The sequence below is a fragment of the Neodiprion fabricii genome, chromosome 3, assembly GCF_021155785.1.
Source record: "Neodiprion fabricii isolate iyNeoFabr1 chromosome 3, iyNeoFabr1.1, whole genome shotgun sequence".
NCBI classification, from domain to species: domain Eukaryota; kingdom Metazoa; phylum Arthropoda; class Insecta; order Hymenoptera; family Diprionidae; genus Neodiprion; species Neodiprion fabricii.
The window spans coordinates 34,076,648-34,096,625 of NC_060241.1; the positions used below are offsets into that span (position 1 = coordinate 34,076,648).

A 19,978-nucleotide genomic window follows, 5' to 3' on the forward strand; every position below is an offset into this window, starting at 1 on the left:
TGCTTTCGAACAAACATTGCGAACAACGACATCAGGGCCTGCGGCGTATTTTAGAACTACGGTCTGTTGTCACTTAGGTGGTCGGTTCGCCTGGCCAAGAGTGGCCAAGAGTAGATGAGCAGAGCAGGATTTATATTTCACGCAGCGTTTTCTTGTTTATAATCTAATTTCTAGTACAAAAAAGTAGCAAAATTATTGTGAACATGGACGACAAACTTCGGCAGATGGAAGATGAAATGAACAGGTAATTAACACTTGCTCAATTCCTGGTAAATGTGTATCTTAACTTCTTCAGTTTTCCCCTAACCTCAGATGTCACGATACGTTTTTCAATCAACATCCGTATATCATAATCATATAAACAATTCAACTAAGTTACAATAATATGCATCTGTCTGAATTTCAGAATCTTATTTACCTTCATCTACATGACAGATCTGTACCTTTTCACGTATAAGGATAGCCCCGCTGCTCACTCTGTTTACATACAAATATGTTTACAATGTTTAGGTTTGAGGCTGAAATCGGGGGGCAGCTTGTTACCTCTGTAGTCAGACCTGTCATAGGAGTAAACACATACAGCCAAGTAGCCAGGCAACTCGAACAGCATGAAATACCAACTCCAGTGGTAGCAGCAGCTGCGGCTTCGTTGGCATTCTCTCCTATGATTGGCTTTCCACCTCCGCCACCACCACCACCGCCAATGCTAATACCCCCACAAGTTGCAAGACAATGTAAAGAAAAAATGAATAATTCGTTTTAATTTATTACATCGTCCTGACAATTTTTTACTAAGTTTTCAAATGACTTAATTTCAGCAGCTATCTCAATGTCGACGTATTCATCACCTGCTCAAATAAGCAACTCGTTCTTACCGAACACATCGGATAATAGCTTGAGTGCTACACCAAAAACATATGAGCCAACTTCAGCACCGATCATCCGTCAGGAAATTATAGAGCAAATAATTAATACTAAAATTCCTGAGGACGAGGGAAAAAAGAAAGTTAAAGCTAAAGGTGTCAGTACAGCAGCTGAGTTAGCAATCAGTCAAGGAAAAGCTAGCTCGATTATGGCCAATGCTAGTGCTGAGGAAACGCATCCTAAAGGCAAAGGAAAAAAGAACAAAAAAATCATACGAATGGCTGGTGGGCAAACATGGGAAGACACATCACTCTTGGAATGGGACGAAGGTAACGTTTGCTCTAAACTCAAAGTTATTAAGCAAATCATATTTACTTAATTTATTTGAGCTTATTTGTAAAGTTTGCCCTAATATCTTGATAAGTTGTCTTTTCATTAACCGAGATCATTACTTTTCCTCAGATGACTTTAGAATATTTTGTGGTGATCTGGGAAATGATGTTACTGACGAAATGTTAGTCAGAGTATTCAGCAAGTACCCAAGTTTCCAGAAGGCAAAAGTGGTGAGGGACAAAAGAACGAATAAAACCAAAGGTTTTGGTTTTGTTTCATTCAAGGATCCACAAGACTTCATCAGGGCCATGAAAGAGATGAACGGTAAGTTTTGTTACTTATTAATTCTCGAATTATGAACTGAATTCTTGTGCGCATTTGTTCCATGACTACGATCTTAAAATTTTGAGCTAATCGTAAGTTGGATGTCGAGCGATTCTGGGAATGTTGCTAATACTTAGTGTTGGAAACTCATACACCTATCAAATAATAAAAAGATATCTGGAAATTGAAATCATACCATGCCGTCTTGTGTGATTTTCATTTAATATTTGTTGTCAAATTCATATTCCTTTGCTCACACTCATTGATTGATTTTGCATTTGTAGAGACATCTTATTTCTTGACATGCCTCAATAACACATTATGATACCTTTGGCAGAAAAGGGGTAATCCTCATATTAGAAATATATTCATTATACTTTTTATGCTTTACTTGGAAACATAGTTCATTTATTACCTTTAGAGCTTAGTAAAACTGAGCATGTTTATTCAATAATTGCTCCAGCCTATACATCGAGTTTTTATGCAGTTGTTGAGAATTAATCAAGCAGAAAAAATAAGTCGTAAAGATTTCTCAAAGTAATCTTATAATCGTTCATTATTCGTTGAATTAAAATCTCTAAATAAATAACTACTTATCATGAATATTAGTAAATAAATAGCAGTAATAGTATACATAAATGACAACAATTTCATTTCAAGTACATATCGTGCGCATAAAATTTTGAGATTGTATGTGATGAGACTGTATTTACCACCGAAATTCGTAACAGTTACCAGTAACAATGAAATTAGCTGTGGTAATCTTGATTACGAATTCTGCATATTACAGTGAATTTTTTTATCGTTTTAAATTTAGCTATTGTTACGTTATAAACGCTGCTTTTGATACGATTATGTTGATAAAGTTTAAGCATAATAAATGATTGGGATTCTTGTAATATTCGAAAATTCATACATTTCATAAAGTGGCTAATTTTAGAGTTACCTACTGAATGGCAGTTTGTACAATTGGTAAATTGGGTTGAAGTTCAAGTTTTTTTTTTCAAGTACCTGATAATATAGCATTATTTGACAATTGTTTTAACTCTGTGAGATATTGATGCGGTTATTAACGAAGAGTACTTTTCTTTGGCAAACTTTGAATTGTGAGATTACAGTAATTATTCCTCTAATCGCGCGGTCCCTTAGTCACATTCGCATTTTTTATCTGGAAATAACTATTTCCCAAGCGGCCCCCATCCGTAAGATACAAAGAGTTGAGGTATTATGGAGTACTGCCTTCTTCCAGAAGCTCCGTTTCGTAGGGCTACGCGATTGGTCGAGTGTCTGGGTGGTGGTAGCAAAGCAGGGCTTTCCAATGGAAGTGCTCTCACCGGTTCGATCTCGTTAGCCCCTAAGCAAGCAAATTTATTATTTGAAAGTAATCATGTATTGGATCATTGAAAAAAATGTACGCAGATTGAGCCTCAAGAAGAATCCATAATAATTTGAAAGCCCAGCCAAACCTTACCTGTGTTACTGTTGGAGCGCGAACTGTGCGGATTCATATATAATACAGAAAAAGGCATTCCACCCGCTCCCCATCCGCGAGAGGTGAATACACCTTTTTTAGCTATTCTATTAGTTGGCGGCAAAGTGTCTAGAGATGGTTGCGCAACGATTGAATTTTGATCCCGGTGACTCTGGAGTCTGAAAGTATAGAAATAAAATGTTTAGTTTAATTTTATATTCATAAAAGAACTGTTTGCGCTTGAATCAACGGATTGCTAATCATGCTTCTAGTACCATGCAAATTTTTTTTGTCATCTGTCTAAACGTTGATAACTTTTGAGCTATTAATATACACACAATCGATAAAATTTTAGTCACAAATAACAAGTGAAGCGATAGGAGATGTTCAGTACACGTGTTAATGCTGCATGAGAGATAATTAATTTAAATCGGAGAACTAAATTGACTGAATCAGTCAACTTTGCCTGCTTCCCCCTCTCTAAAACATACATAATCGAAGCGTAATTCCTGTTTTTAAAATTCGCGTCAGTCTGGTATATACAAGTTGTGTAACGGATAGCTGCTTTTCAATTTCTCAACATCTTATCAATATTATCGATGGCACTTGCGCGTGTTTGTCAAATCATTTAGCCTGATAGATTCCCTCATTTCTCCTGCATATAGACCATTAATTAATCTGTCAGAACGAATGGCACTTTGATAGTTCAACTCTATTAGGTCAAAGAGACAGCTTATTTCTTTCTCAGATTTCCAATCTAAATATGTGGGGCATTACAGCTGAATCCAGATGTTGAGATAACTTACATTCTGTATTATTCATTCTGTTATTCAGTTAAGTTTAAAGGATTTCTTACGTAGAATATCGCAATTCGATTTTTTCTGTAAAAGCTTTCATACTCACAAAGAGAGAAAAAAGAAATAAAAAAATAAAATTGAAACACGATTTAACGTGAAATATTAATCCGAAGAAACGTGATGAAGTGAGATTAAATACGGCTAATTCCGAATAATAGAAGAGATTTCGTTAGTTCTAATTAATTTTGAACAAAGTCAAGATTCACACCTCGTTGGAAATCGTGAAATAAATTGGGTGTATAAAATCGTGGAGACTGGAAGATATGGATGACAAAAGTTTGGAGTTGCGATCGAGCAGTAGCTATTAATTACATGAGAAAGTCAGACTTAAATGAACCTATTGAATAAAACTTTTTTAGATAAAGATCGGTATTACATATTAGTGAGGGATTTTTGTCTACCTCAGAGGATCTTTGTAGTAATCTTGCTTAGCTGGTAGTTCCTGTCTCTGTAAATATTCCCAGCAACGTCCTCCGGGCGAACAATCCACCATATTTTCATCCCAGGATCCATCGGTCGTTTGGTGTAGAAAAGGGGCGCATTGAACCAGAAGTGCATTCAAGCTCAAGATTATAGTTACTTGATAAATAATCATCATTCTAGATTCTAATATAGGAAACATGTTGCTTCTTTTCTATTCCTTTCCTTCTTTTTTTCTTCTTCTCAGCAGGCTGATATACCTCGTCGAAGTGTATGTACTACACAGATTTACTTCTGTAACACAGAAAATTATACGAACCGTCAAACCTGAATGCTATTTAAGTCTAGAAAAGGTCGATGAAGATTATAGAAATATTAGTTCTAAATAGGAAGAGGGTAAAATCTCGAAGATAAGCTGGCGTAGTATCGCAAAGAAAAAAAAAAAAGGTAAACTGGAAATGTACTTTTGACTGTTTACCAGACGTCTGGCAACCGCCGAAGGTGACTTACTCACAATCGGTAGCCCCGTGTGTTTGCATTTCAAGACATTGATGGATGCAACCACTTCGCCTTACCATATTACGTATCAATATTAGAAGGAACGTCAGTGCCTTTTGTTTTCAGACACGTGGTTATACACGAGGGTAAAACTGTCCTACCCCGTGTGTCCTTCCTCCATGACTCATTATTCTTGTTTTGTCATATCGGGTTGTATTAACTTTATTCTTTTTTCTTTGAAAATTCTAATTGAATCTTAGAATATATCGAATTCGTTTAATCGAATGTTTGTGAGACGTTGGTATGGAATTGCGTTGGCATTAAATATTCTTATATTTTGTTAGAACGAAAACGTATGAGAATTTTTTTTCCCCCGTAGGGAAAGAGAGAAAGAGAGAGAGAGAGAGAGAGCGAGGAAGAGACGTTTCATTTTTTTGCGATTTACGTGAGATCAGAGATCAGGGCGTGAGACCTTTCAACAAGTCAATGCAATTTTTGAACCAGAGCCGGTTTCAACCACGCAGGGTTCAAGTATAATAGCCCACCACTTTCTGAGTATAACTCAATACTTGCAGGGGTCTGAAAATACGCTGCACGTGGCGTATGGTGTTACACGAAATTCAATTTGCTCGAGAATTATTTTCTAGCGCGGTAGTAAGTTCACGGTGCGACTATTTTTAGAAATAATCTCTCCCTCTCGGAATACATTTCTTCTAAAATTGTCGAACCTCGGTACGTTACCCGTGTAACTAAATTTTTATCGATGCCCGCGTTCTAAAATTTTAACGGCATCACGAAGGATTGTAAGAAACTTACGGAAAATTAACTGGTCGATGATGTATAGAAATTTCGTTAAATACCCGGAACATGGAATCTTGAGTGTAATTGAGATGTTTTTATGTGCATACATATTTTATACAATGGCTTAAATACTGCGGAACACCATAGAAATATGTGTCTTACGGTTCTCAGATCACTTTCAATTTCAATCTATAACTAAGTCGTATCAGTTGAGAATTTCAATCTTCGGTTCGGATTATATGGAAAAGTGAGACGGTTTCAATAATGAAAGTTTTCAATTATTCTGTCTTGGTTTAAAAACAAAAAAAAAAAAAAAAAACCTTTAAAAGGAAGGGAATTCTATTTGACATATTGTGACGGTTGCCGGCTGATAGCGAGGCGCCGTTGATAAGCTGGAGGTGGCAAAAAGTTCACCGGACAGCTGAGTATATCGTGCTTGATCGGGGCCAAGCTGGTCACGTAAATTTTAAATTAGAAGAAACAAGGAAAAGACGATCATCGTTCCATGTACGATTTGCAATCTGTATACAGTATTTTACTCGCGAGTCAAGTGACTCTCATCATTCGATCACGCACAATTATCTCACTGGCTGGTTGACCGCTTCAATTTCACATGTGCATGTGTACAGGCACACGCGAATAGGAGATGAAAAATGCCAAAAAAAAAAAAAAAGCAAAGTAAAATTCATTCTATTTTTTCACCGTAAATTTGATTTTTTCACTTTGCAATCAAATTCGTGTATACTCGATTTTATTATGACTAATGAAACGCGTGACTTAATCGATTTTAAACCGGAATTGTAGTTTTTCCGGAAAATTAGAAAAGAAAAGTAATATTTCGGTAAAATCGATACTAAATGATACCTAATTATTTTTGCGTCAAGATTCAAAGGATTTCCGCAATTGATTGAATTCCTTTGTCTGATGGCATAATATTATACGTATAAGTGTTACAAATATCTTTTTATCCCGTAACGCAATTCTAGCGTTGTTCTGCGGTAAACAGTCTTTAATTGATTATTATTCGCTGACTGTGCAGCCTTCATCTATTAAGAAAACATCGAGAAACTGTAAACAAGTTGTACCGAAATCTCGAACCGCAATTACCAAGAAGTATATTATACGTGTATAATGTATATCTATATAATATAAAACTAACATAACGATACAACGAATTATTAATTCAATGATAAAAATTTTGTTTAAGTAATTTAATGTTGTGATGCGGAGAGCGTTAAATATATTATACTTATACATAGGTGTGTATATATATATATACACATCTGATGAGGATATATATACCTATATATGATGCTTAAAAAAATTATCATTGAATTAATGATTCGTTCTATCTTTATGTTATTTTTATATCCATCGTCCATACTGAATGAAAATTAAATTTGACAGCAAAACCTACAATTTCAATTTGGCCTGCAGTTGTTTTGTATTTTTTTTTAAATTTCCGTTGATTCAATCCCGTTTTGACTGAGTTGTAACTCGCTGCATTTTGCGTTTATTGCTATTTTGATGTTGTTACGCGTGTCATTGTAAATCGAAAGCTTATTGAACGGAGTGCCGGTGTTTCAAACCCAGAAGAATCTAAGATTATGCATTTCTTATGATAAATCGTTTGCTTCGATTCGGAATCATTGAAAAGGATATTTGGGTATAACGACATTTTGTCTCTGATGATTAGATCTTTTTTCAATTTCACTTGAATTCTCGTCTAAGTGCCAATTCCTTTCTACGCTTAAATTCTTTCAACGATCATAACGTTGCAACAGGGATCCCATCGCTCTATCAGTAAACTGACTCTTTATTCAACCGTCTGGCCATTATAATGAAATTGGACTGTTTTTCGCTGTGTATATTATTTTTTCATTCTGGTTTTTTCAAAGAATTATTATATCATTCTCGTTTTCATTATTTGGACGCAAATTTCAGAGGGAACAGCAGCAAAGAAAAGCGCAACAATTTTGTACATTTGAAATATGTTTTATACGCTCGGTAAACCCTTCGTATATTTTCATCAAGGTAACTGAGCGTCAACGCGATTGATACCTCAGGTTTTCTTAAACTAGTTTCAGTTCATTTTATTCAACATTGCCAATTGACGACCGTTGCATGAAAATAATAGATTAAAAAATACCAATCCTAATGTTTTTTCTTTTAAAAATAACACTCGTAAGCCGAGTTTCCGAAAAGTCAAACTCGCGTTCTAAATGTTGCAGATTTTTTTTTTTTTTTGTCGCACTTCCGGAAAATAATTGTCCTCCGTCCGCATGAATTTATTTAGGTTGGCAGATTAAGGATTCAGTTGCATGTATTCAGATTGTTAAACTCTAGTGGATCGTATTTATTCGGCTTGTACAGCGTAAGGCAAGTGCGACGATATGCTCGTGTGTGATGATTAAGTTAAAGTCGAAGACAAGCAGTTTTGCGGGGGAATTACTGCAATGCGTGTATCTATTTCTGTGACATTCCGTATTATTTTTAGTACGACGTTATATTTATCATTGCGATTAAGTTCAGTGAGGAGGGAAGCGGGGTTGGGAAATGAAATGGTGGCAATTTTACAACTCGCAGACACCACGAGAACGCTTCGTTTGCCAGTCACTTCACCCAGCTTGTAACCTTTAACGGTGATGGCTTTATGTATGCGTGTTGCGGGAAAAGAGAAAATGTAAGAGCAACAAAAACAACGCGAAACGAGCTTCGGAATACTTCAATATTGCGTATATTTTTTAATACGCGAACAAAAATGCTCTGGAAATTTGTTTTTGGCCGATTTTCATTTGCGTGTTTGTTTATTTTTTCTTATTTGCCACTTGAGAAAACTCTCAACCTGTATCGGATTATAACAAAAGTTCGATTTTCCGGTCACGTGAGATAAGTACGCTATTAACATCGTATTGATGAGGCATATTTTCAACCCATCGTTGTGTGTGTGTATATATATATATATATTTTTCTGTGACCCATTTCTGAAATTTCATTACGTCACCAGATTTTGCCTATTATTTTTGCATCACGGAGGTACTGCACGTTGGCAAGAATTAAAAGAAGAAAGAAAAGATACAAGTATGCTGAAAGAAATTACCTCTTACTTTCTATAATTATTTTCAATTACTATAAGATTCAATAAAACACGCAAACGGAGAGATATTATCGATGAAAATTTTGTTCTAAAAAAGAAAAAAGAAACGACAGTGAAGCGTAACTACTTAATTAAATCGAATAATTTATTGAACTTCAATTAATGTTGATAAATATCAAAAGCCAGAGTTTACAGCAAACGCATATGCAGGGAAAAGCGAGGTACAGTTTATCGAAGAGTCGCTGGTAATTTAAAGTTATAAAACACTTTCCCTTGCCACGATTTAATTTCACACATCATGAGCACCTCCACGAGCTGCATGGCTTTGTCTATGGATATTGTAATTATTCTCGAAGATTGACTCGTTTGTACATTCTATCCGGATCTTGAGCTGTAATTATGTTATTGCTTGGAAATAACCTACGCAACTTACGTTACTAAGTCGGGTGAAGTCGCGGCTTTGACGTTACAGATAGGCGAATTTTACTTGAACTTACTTTGCAGTAATTAAAGTGGTCGTGTATGCTGTATATATCCTAGAATTTCGAATCGTCGGTTGAATGTCGCGGGAATTCGCTGAAAAAACGTTTCTGTTCGTTATTTCCGTTCTTTACATAACTCGTCCGAAACAAACGCAAATTGGGACACAGAGAGATTTATTCGTATGATGATTGAAGGAAAAAAACAAAAATGAATAAATAAAACATGAACCTTTGCCAGTGAAACACCGAAATTTGTCTACCAACGCGATAACGTATCACAGCATCAAAGTTGAATTATCTCTGTTCATAGATGGTTCAGAATGTGTAATTTCCTTTTTTTTTTCCATTTCGTTTCATTTCATGCCAGTGTAAGGATGGAATTAATAAAAATTGATTTCATGATTTCCCCACGCAAGTTTGCTTTCCCATAGACTTAAATCGAAAGGCTTTAACAATATTATAACAGAATTTCGACTCGTTCCAAACTTCTGTAAGGTTTTTGTGTACCTACATTATCAAAAGTTCCGACTACACCTTCGGTTAGTTTACTTGTCTTAATTCTAGAGCTCTCTCAAACCCCCGACAGTTATCCATACGAAGTTGTGCTTACGTACCGAAATTAATTACAAACTGTAGTGTAGCACGTTGTGTTGCGCCAAGTCAGAGGTAACCGCAAAATAAACATACGTACACAGATCTGCACGAGTTCCGTTCAAATTAATCGTTCGTTCGAGTTGATCAACTCGAGGAATCCAGCTTTATGTAACATTGTAACTTACTTGCGGTGGTTGCACCCACGAGATCCTCGGTCAAGGACCACTATCGAACGATCAGTCCATCTCTGCAACCTGTATCTGGAGCCAATTAATCGAGTTCGGATATCAATTTGGCCGAACATTGCAGACGGAGGTTTCACCTACGTTCTTGATCCGGCCGAGTAGTCAATGTTTAATACGGTTACGGTTATTTTCGCACCAACACAATCCTGACGAATTATGAATGGAATGCCAGTCGTGCGGAGTCACGTAACTTCGACATTTCATCATCGGAAGTTCGAATTAGCGGAGCAATTGGTATTCAGAAACCGCGATGACACCTACCTTGTTTGCGGTTTACATTGAAACAATACCAGCCATCTTGTACGCAGATACGTTCAATACGCACACTTCATCGGGAATATTTCGATGCGCGCGTATGGTATCGATCAATCGTCAATTTTTTAAAATATTCTCGAATCCCGATAAGAGTATTAAAGTTTACTGTTTCTGTGGATAACGATTCTCCATTTTCACGGATTATCTCATGATACTTTATAATTGTAGACATCCATCTTACAGGTACCCACTTTACCTATGTATTGTACTACCGATTAAAGTTTTATCGAAATAAACGCGAATTCGTGCTGCAGGGGCTGTGTGATCGATTGTTATATTAGCGAAATTAACCCGCCAAATATCGCACAGAGATTTGACGCGGGCTCGAAATGTATGTATAGTTGTATCAATAGAGCTAATACATATATATGTGTACATATTGGTTTGCATATTCGGGCTAAACCGGGCCGACAATGGAGTCGCAGATACGGCTGTTAGGTATTTTTACTCTCGCGGTTAAATTGAAACCCCGCGCGTTATTAATATATTATAATGCCGCAATTTAAAAAAAAAAAAAACGTACATGATGCACAAGTCATGATTTTCACGGTTCGATATCAACGAGATTGTCATTTACGGAAGCGCATTATTCAGCCGAGAATAAAAGAAGAAAGAAAAAATTGTAAATGAGATATCTCTGAAATTTTTTGTTTTTCGAAATTTACCAACATTTTTTGTTACGAACCATAACGTAAGAACTTAACCACCTAGTCATTTAAACTTTTTTCTCCCCGTGTAAAACTGAAGGTGACGAAATTTATGTTTCGCATATTATAGTTGGTTCTCCAGAAAGAAGTGAAAAAGTAGAACGAGATTACAAATCTATGTCATTATTACGATAATACGTGCTGTACGAGTGTAAGAATCGGAATCCATCAGATATTAGTTTGACGTTTTATATTCTTCGGTAACGTTGAACGGGGAAAAAAAAAAGCGCGCTTTCAAAACGATACACAGAAAAAATTCTAGTTACTTTTACTATGCAGTCCTTAAAGTTTTTCATGATAACCGAAAAATATACAAGTTCCAAGTACGAAATGAAAATTTCATTTGCAGTTGTAACCAGAAAATCTACTATGTGTTACTGTTCTTTTTGATTATAGTTACGCTTATCGAATTTCTTTCCAACTAATGCGATGATAATTCGCCGTTAGTGGAATAAAAAATTCATGTTGAGGCTTTAATTTAATTGAAATTTTTTTAGTAAACTAAGCAAACAGATTTCATCCTCCAACAATCACAAAATTTACCATCGGCAACTATAATCATACTAAATAGTTTCTCGTAGTACGTTTTATTTCTAATTCGAATATATAACATTTAAATCGTTGTTGTATCGTTGCCTACTTTATGAAAATTTCCAATGATACCAATAACAGATGTAACTTTTCTCAGTGTAAATGTTAGCTTTTTTTAATTACTTTCACTTTTTGCCTTTTTTCTATAAACGATGCTTGAAAGAGTTACCAGCAGTTGTTTCTCCAAGAGAAGTTGGAATAGCAAAAAAAAAATAAAAAGACGAAGACGAGTGATTAACTTTTCACGATTACCCCGAAAGTTCGCCATCAAGTAAGAAAGAAAGTTTCATTTACCTGTCGCATTCGTTCGTAGTCGTTTTCCTTGGGTTCTTCTACCCCGTATCGTTCGTCTCGTTTTCCGCGTTACTGCCTGTATAATTTACGTCAAAACTCCTCTAACACCTCTCTTTGGTTTACTTGATCTTACGATCTCACTCGTGTCTGTTTGTCTCTTTCTCTCTCTCCCCCTCTCTCTATCGCTCTCTGCAAACTACCAAGCCCTCGAAAATTAATTGCACCAGTTGTAGATGCTTCGCGTTGTGTTATACAGGCTGCACTTTGGTTTTCCTTTACTGCCAGGGTGACGGCGTCGGAGTGCGTCGCGACGAACGGCGTCTCGCTACTAATTCAACAACCCCTACCCGAACCGGACCTCCCACCCTTATAAGACAGGCCAATAGGATTTTAGGATATATTATCAGCCAATCGTCGAAAACTTTTTTTTTCCTCCCCACCATTTTCATGTATAAATTTTTTAAATGTTTTTAATTATTATTATTATTTTTTTTTTTTGTGTGTGTACTTTTTCATACAAACATACGTATAAATTTGTTTTTATTTGCATAAAAATCGGCGCGTATCGGGGGTGGGGGACTAGGAAAAAATTGACGCATCTGCATGCGCGTGTGCACGTGCTTTTTTATCCTGCAGTTTTGCGTAGAGGGAGAAGAAGAACTCGTGCAAATCGACGTCGCGTAACCCTGCAATAACAATAAAGACGATCCCATCGTGTCTACGTACATATACGTACGTGCATACGCACACGTAGGTCGCTGTGCTATCTCACATCCAGCGTACGCGTACGATAATTGATGAACTTACATCAATCTTCCATTTACTGGCTATTGTAGCTATTTATATACCACCTATAAACCAATATAATAATCGTCTTGCATTGCCGAGGTGTAGGTATATCTTTGTTACATATACGTTAATAATTAGAGGCCGAGGAGGCGAGTTGATAAGGGATGAAAGATTTCTACTCACTCGGTAATACATCCTCGTGGAATTTTTATTAATTTTTTTTTTTAGTTGCTGTTTGTTTATTTATTTATTTATTTACTTGATGCTTGCGGGTAATTTTTTTTCCATGCCATTTAACAGCTCTCCGAACGATTTTTGGGTCATGACTTCGAGATATACACTCGATAATTAATTATGAAAATCTCGCCATTACACAACACGTATATATATTATGTAAAATATATATATATATATATTTTTAATAAAAATTCTTTTCGCGTTTCTGATGTATATATTTATATTCTGATATATATATATATATCAGAAACGCGAAAAGAATTTTTACTCACGGAACACACAAGTCGTATGGAATTCTAAATGTGAATAACAGAAATAGAACGAATCGTGTATTTTTAGTCGCGGTTTTGTTGAATATTTAGTACTTGACTCAGGATATAGAAAATAAAAATGTGCAACCGATAGAATGCATGTGCGTATAGAAGTATATTTTTAGTTTCAACATCTGAGAACATTTTCAAACTCATCTCTGCAGGAATTTCAAATATATTTATTTATACATATGTATATATGTATTATGTGTTTATTATACCTTCGCTATGCGCCCTTGTATATACGCTAGGCGTGAATATGTTTAATAATATATTACACGAGTAGGCGATTGATCGCGGGCTGTAGGTGTAACCTAATTGTAAGAACATGTGACAAAAAACATAGTCTTCTGTGAAAAATGTAAAATTTATACTCCATATTTCACAATTCAGCTGCGGATGAAGAGACAGAGCTCGGAATTTTATAATTAACATTATAACTCTGGTTAATCGCGCAGCGCTTGACGAATGTTGTTATAACTGTGATTACCTAATTTTCCTCGACGAAAGTTCGGGAAATCGATCGTCGAGGTGAAAATGAAGTTGAAGAACAACGAAATATATCTTTCCTTCCTGTATTGCCATTCTTAAAATTCCACGCCGTCAAATCCATTGTAAAATTACAAATTAGTGATTTATCGAATTTTTCTTCAATGTTTCATTAGTTTGAAGTTAGGAACTTCAACCTCGTGTTTTTCAGTGATAAAGACTCGAGTCGCGCCGAAGCAACAAGTTGTTTCTATTCACTGCGGGCCGGGAACAGGCTGCAATTATAATTGTAATGAAACCTAAAGTTTACGAATTAGGTTTGAGATTAAGAAAGTATCTTATTATTATTTATTTGTTTATTTATTTATTTTTCAAACAGAATTACAGCGCGTTATATTGAAATTGTATTAAAATCATTGTGTACCGTTTCGTTTCCCCTCGAAAGAAGTTCTTTCTTATATTCACGTTGAAGCACACACTCCAATAAATGAATAATAATATAAACCTTTGTGAAAATTTAAACGAGCGTTTGATTCATACAGCATGTATAAGGTAGCGCTTGTAGCTTTACGCGATGTTTCATTATAATAAAGGTTGGTAAAAACACGCTTTCCTGGAGTCATTGTGTCGACATCGGCGAAGCTTTTGTCCTTTTTTTATGTCCTGCATCAAGCTCTCGCTTAGATTCAAGCCATTGACTGTAGGAAAAACTGAATCTGTCACGAGGATTAATAAGTTTAGCTTTTTCATTTCTGCGGGTTTTTGTCAAATTTTACACAGTTTTTAGATTAAAAATTCGCACACTCCAATAACGGCCGGGGTTTTGTTACTCTTAAACGGCTTTCCCCGCGTGCAAAGAATTTCATTATTATAATCATTCGATTTTGGTTCACAATCGAGTAATTGGGACGCGGAGATGATGATAAACTGAACGGATATCTAAACGGCGTTTGAGGTACCGGAACATCCGGTGTAACCTTGCGCTGTTATGATTAAAATTACACTGCTGATCCGTGTACAAGTCCTTCGATTACGCAAACCATTTAACACCTCTGTAGAATTGTAGTGATTTGTAGATTTCAACCGAATGTCAATAAATTCAGCGATATTTTTCTCCCTCTTTTGCCGTTCTTTAATTCGCTACTCGTTACAAATATTCAAGGAGCGCAGGAAATTTGACGAAGAAGAAAAACCTCGCAATAATAATCACATTTCATTAACAACTACAGGTGTACAAATAAGTTTATCCAATTTTGAAACATCTTTTCAACGATTTCGAGGTGGATGATTTTCCACGTAGTGAATAACAGGTCTAACGTTATACAAATGCATCGCAGAATATATACAAAGGAATATAACAGGACAGAATGTCTCTTATTGTGCATAAATCGTAAGCGTGGGCGAATAGAAAGGAGCCGGTATCCTCGTGCAGATTACCCTGCGATTTGTCGCTTCCGAATCCCACGCCTAGGTGATTCCTTATCGTTAATAGAAGGTCCTAGACTTGTGCAGTTTACCAACGTCATTCTATGACCCATCATGACCCGATACGCCTCTACGTCAAGTTCGCATTGAAGACAGCCAATGACCGTGGTTCCCAAAACAGATCCTTCTTATCTCGATATTGCGTTGCTTATTTTTGTACTTGAAAAATCCGCGCTGCGGATGAAGATGGAATAGATAATCCCGTCGGAATTTTCGACTTTGTGTGTGCGTATGTGTGTATAGAAGATGTTATGAAGCATGAAATTGATCCTTGATGCATGCTGAAAGAGTAGAGTTATTTACGTTGTACAAATTATTACATTATATTCAATGCGGTGTATAAGACACGTGGACTTTTTTTTGAATGGTAAGCTTGATTAAAATCGTCAAGGTATTTCTGCAAGATTAACCTCGGCATCTTTGTTTCGTTGTATATAACGTGGATAATTGCTTCTTATGCTACGAGAACAAACATTTTTTCAATTTCTTTTCAGGATTCTTGTTATTCTCACATCCTCATCGTGAAAATGAAGCGTGACAGAGAAGCTGAGTCGTATAATATATATTGTAACGGAGTTGTCCGGATCCCTAATACATCTTCGATCAACGGATCATATTCTCTAAATCAGCTGTTTCATCAACTGTCATAATCAATACCGTTGTCGTGTAAATCAATAACAGTTAACGTTCTTATTCTAGGTAAACAATCTTGTCTTAGACTTGAAACCCACATAACGTATAGCTATTTTCAATATACTGCCTTTTTCCAGATTTCATCTTTGCCTCTGTTTTATTTAACTTGCTTTCACTTAATTCACTCGGAGAACCGTTTTAATCGTTGTTTTCACGAGCTGTGTTGCCATATTGTAATAATATAAATTGAACAATGTCTCGGAGACTTTTTTTTTCTTATATATAACTCGGGGCTTAAATATTCCACCTGAACACAATATATCGTCGGAGATATTAGAACTGGAGAAGTTTCGCGCGGTACAGCGATAATTGAATTTACAAAACAATTAAAAATTATATCTCTGACGTCAATTGGTTTTTCAATTTTGTCAAGCCTGCAACCTCTCGATCTGCTTGAATATCGGGTATAGCCATTATTCGATAAACAATTTTCACGGTCTGGCTACCACCATGGCACCAGCTGTTCCATTAATTAATGAGTTGCTTGGAATTTGATTCTTTCAATTCGATCACATAATCATTGTTCAGCAAACGCGTGGGAAAATTTATTTCAGACGCATTCGATAATCACATGGTACGAGTAGTATTGCAAAACAATCTCTGATCCGCGAATTTAATTCACACTGCACGTATAATATATTATTCATCGGATAGCGTATAATTTATAGATCTCCGTTAATGCGAATCGATATTCCATGCAAATGTTGATTTTAAGCTGTTCTGACTGACCTAATTGTACTTAACGTAGTCCTCCGGCGCACAGAATTCCACTTCAGTGCAATTCAGTGATTAATTTGCCAATTCAACCGATATCGTTTCTCAATGGATATAAAGAGCAAATTTTTTTCACGAACGTTATACAAGCACCGAGTTGTACAAAGGAATAGCGATGTATACAAGTTACTAACATGATGTTCCACTAAGGCATTTCACGAATGCAATGCAGAGAAGCCGTTGCCAAATATCTCTTAAACGTTTTCTCCTCGCAATATTATTCGCGGGGTAAGTATTTTACACGAGTAAATAGGAAACAAGAAACGAATGCACACGTTGGCCAGAAATATTCTCACTATATCGTTTATATTTAACTCGATGTTCATCCTATACAATATGCTAAATCTGAATAACAGAGATCCTTGCTTCTACTGAAATGTCAATAACACAGGCCCGCGAATTATAACTTTTAATTTCCTCTTTAAGTAATGATAATTTTTTTGTCCAAGTATTTAGGTATTTTGAATTAAAATATAGCGTTAGATTTTTTACAGCACATCGAAATTTATTATATTATGCAATTTTGAACTATTTTCATGGGAAAAAAAATAAAATGATGTATAAAACTGGTGATTAGATATAAAATGAACAGCATTAGGTTCAAACAAGACTCAAGAGACTGGATAAGTCAAACAGATTCGTGATATCTTTTTCTACTTTCTTTAAAACTCCTGTTCAATGACGAGATGAACCGAATCGTCAATGGAAGAGAAAAAGATTAATTTACTTTATTTTTTTTTCATAAAAATAGTTCAAACATGCATAAAAATAAATCTTGGCGTGTTGTAAAAAGTCTAGCGCTATATTTCAATTCAACATATTTAAATACCTTTTAAAAAAAAGCATCGTTACTTGAGGGGGAAATTAAAGGTTGCATTTCGCAGGCCTGTGTAATCCTTTGTTTTTATTCTAAGAATACCTACTTCTCAGTCACAGTAATTGATAGACAGAGAGGGAAGAAAAAGCCCACGCAATAAAAGATGAACGATTTAAGTTTTTTTCTTCAACCCAGTACGTCGAGGGGAAAAATTTAATCCCCAAACATTTCTATACGCATATGTCTTATCTGTGTGATAAGGACAACGTGCGACTTGCCCTAAGATCATTTTACACGTACAAGAGAGAATAAGAGAGCCTTGTATTTTCGATATTGGATGTCATCTATTCTGCGCAATTCTTTTGTTCCTGGGTGGAAAAATTATTTTGCGCATTCTTTGTCTGCGTCATCGAAGAATCCTTGAAGAAGGAGAGGAATAAGAAGGTATAAAGGGGAGATCTATCATTTGATCCTTATTCGACAGCAGGCTTTTTTCACTTTATATTCTACTCTGTATTCCACGTGTATTTTAAACACGTACGAGGTGAGATACATTTCTTATATATTTTCATACGTGATGCAGGCGTATAACAAAACAGTGAGGAAACGAATCGTCGTTACTTTTAGAATACTTTTATATAGAATACCGGAATACTTTTTAATACCAATTTTAATTTCCCGTTGCACGTCAATTTCATTTTTATTTTCTTTTCCTTCGTTATATCTGATTGCAAATATTTATCCTTCACGTCATATTACTAAATGTTATTGAACAACCTTTAGATTATTATTTTTTACCCGATGTGTATACATAGGTACACAAATTTCTTCCGTATAAGAATTCCATTACCCTTATTAATATCCGAAATTTACATTTCAAGCAAGTACTTTGTTCATTCTTTTTCTATTTAATAACACAGGGTCCGTATCTTTCTTTTCTTATCTTCAGTAAAACATTGACGAAGACCGATGTTCGCGGTTTGATAAAGTCGTTTTAAACGTGTCGTGGTTTTACCTGCGGTTTTATAGTAGTAGTAATTGAATATTTTCCTCTTTCTATGTATGTCACACATTATGCGTATTTCCCCGTGAAATTACCTACCCTTTACAAAATTTCCGGAATATTTCTGATAAACGTGAAACCGCGTCGTGATCACAATTATATGCAAAACTGGTAAACCGATTAGAACACGCGGAATGAAATAATATCTGCAGCTGCACCCGCATCCTCCTCCAACTTTCATAAACATGCAACGAAACTTTCGTTCGTATCTCGATAATTTTCAATTTTCGCAACGATAACAAAGATTTTCACTCGAGCAAATGACGAAGAATTTTTGTCCCCTTTATCAAACTGGAATTAATTATAAGTTGAACGTGTGAAAATTATCATACGTGGCATTAGTTTTCATACACGTATACAATATCAGTCTCGATATTAACGAGACTGCGTCACTTGAAAAACTCCGCGAGGGTGTTGTTATACTCGATGAATAAAGTAGGTTTTTCGAGTGCTCTACCGTGAGAATATGGCAGCAGGGGTTATAAGGCTTCGTTGTCACCGCATAAAAACCAGTCGATGAGTTTATATGCGACGATAAAAGTGATCGTAGCTATTGCGTGGGCGATATATGTATCATTTTTCTCAATACTTAATATATAAATTCCAGCGGGCGACTCGGTATAACGAACTTCAATTCCCTCGGTATCGGTTTATAATTAACCCTGTCGTTTTACGCGAATTTCTCAACTCCGTTTTCCTTTCTCTCACCTCCCGTAGAAAATGATGTTTAATTTTCTCTGTTTATCAATATTTCAGGACGGTACGTCGGCTCGCGGCCCATCAAGTTGCGGAAAAGCTCATGGAAGCAGAGGAATTTGGACAGCGTTCGAAAGAAGGAAAAGGAAAAGCAGGCTCTGATCGGATTACTCACCGGCAGGTGATGCGGACGGTGTCGATATCGCCGTTTACCTACGTCAACTTCTTGCGAAACACCGGACCGACCTTGTCGACCATCTTCAAGTCGAAATCCTTGGTCTTTTATCTGTGTATAATATTTGCAACACGCGTCGCGTTGTATGCAATATTTAGGATACAGTTTTAGCCAAAAGAGAAACGCATCTCTGGCTGACGAGTACTGTTTATGTAATTTGTATGTTAAACGGGCCACTTTCGGTGCCACAGATGTCACTACCCTAATTTCGATGAGGAAAAAATGCGTACCGCTTGTTACTTGCAGATACGTTCAATACGTTTTGTTGTGTAATTTTCTACGTGTGTATGGCGATTGGATACTGAAAGTTGTTGTAACAATAAAATGTACGTGAGACTTTGTATATATATATATTTAAAAAAAAGCTACTTCGGTAAAAATAATAAAATCGCAACAGAATTGAACCGATCATGTCAAATTATATCCGGAAGTTATTTTTATTTACAACTTCTTAATAAAATCAAATACGTTCCATTGTGTAATCGAAGAAACACGC

General features: G+C 35.9%; 2 protein-coding genes across 4 annotated transcripts; one reads left to right on the top strand and one right to left on the bottom strand.

Moving 5' to 3' along the window:
* The first annotated feature begins 67 nt into the window (after positions 1-67).
* Positions 68-19,834, top strand: LOC124178129 (RNA-binding protein 42). Of its 2 annotated transcripts, none has more exons than XM_046561298.1 (5): positions 68-244; positions 511-734; positions 819-1,193; positions 1,327-1,521; positions 19,308-19,834. In XM_046561298.1, exons 1-5 carry the CDS (start codon positions 204-206, stop codon positions 19,430-19,432), a joined length of 960 nt encoding a protein of 319 aa, XP_046417254.1. In that variant the 5' UTR covers positions 68-203; the 3' UTR covers positions 19,433-19,834. The 2 variants fall into 2 exon arrangements, with proteins under 2 accessions (XP_046417254.1, XP_046417255.1); XM_046561299.1 differs by having other exon boundaries at positions 822-1,193.
* LOC124178134 lies at positions 1,725-12,211 on the bottom strand. Of its 2 annotated transcripts, none has more exons than XM_046561309.1 (4): positions 11,894-12,211; positions 4,251-4,563; positions 2,993-3,171; positions 1,725-2,875 (listed from the first exon to the last, which is right to left on the bottom strand). In XM_046561309.1, exons 2-4 carry the CDS (start codon positions 4,469-4,471, stop codon positions 2,700-2,702), a joined length of 576 nt encoding a protein of 191 aa, XP_046417265.1. In that variant the 5' UTR covers positions 4,472-4,563; positions 11,894-12,211; the 3' UTR covers positions 1,725-2,699. The 2 variants fall into 2 exon arrangements, with proteins under 2 accessions (XP_046417265.1, XP_046417266.1); XM_046561310.1 differs by lacking the exon at positions 11,894-12,211 and adding an exon at positions 9,927-10,014.
* Positions 19,835-19,978: the final 144 nt, after the last annotated feature.

Coding starts and splice junctions, on each gene's coding strand:
- LOC124178129 (XM_046561298.1), top strand. CDS start 204: ATGGACGACAAACTTCGGCAGATGGAAGATGAAATGAACAG. Junction 1,194..1,326: donor ACTCTTGGAATGGGACGAAG/GTAACGTTTGCT, acceptor ACTTTTCCTCAG/ATGACTTTAGAATATTTTGT. Junction 1,522..19,307: donor GGCCATGAAAGAGATGAACG/GTAAGTTTTGTT, acceptor TCAATATTTCAG/GACGGTACGTCGGCTCGCGG.
- LOC124178134 (XM_046561309.1), bottom strand. CDS start 4,471: ATGTTTCCTATATTAGAATCTAGAATGATGATTATTTATCAAGTAACT. Junction 3,172..4,250: donor TACTACAAAGATCCTCTGAG/GTAGACAAAAAT, acceptor CTATACTTTCAG/ACTCCAGAGTCACCGGGATC. Junction 2,876..2,992: donor GCGCTCCAACAGTAACACAG/GTAAGGTTTGGC, acceptor TTGCTTGCTTAG/GGGCTAACGAGATCGAACCG.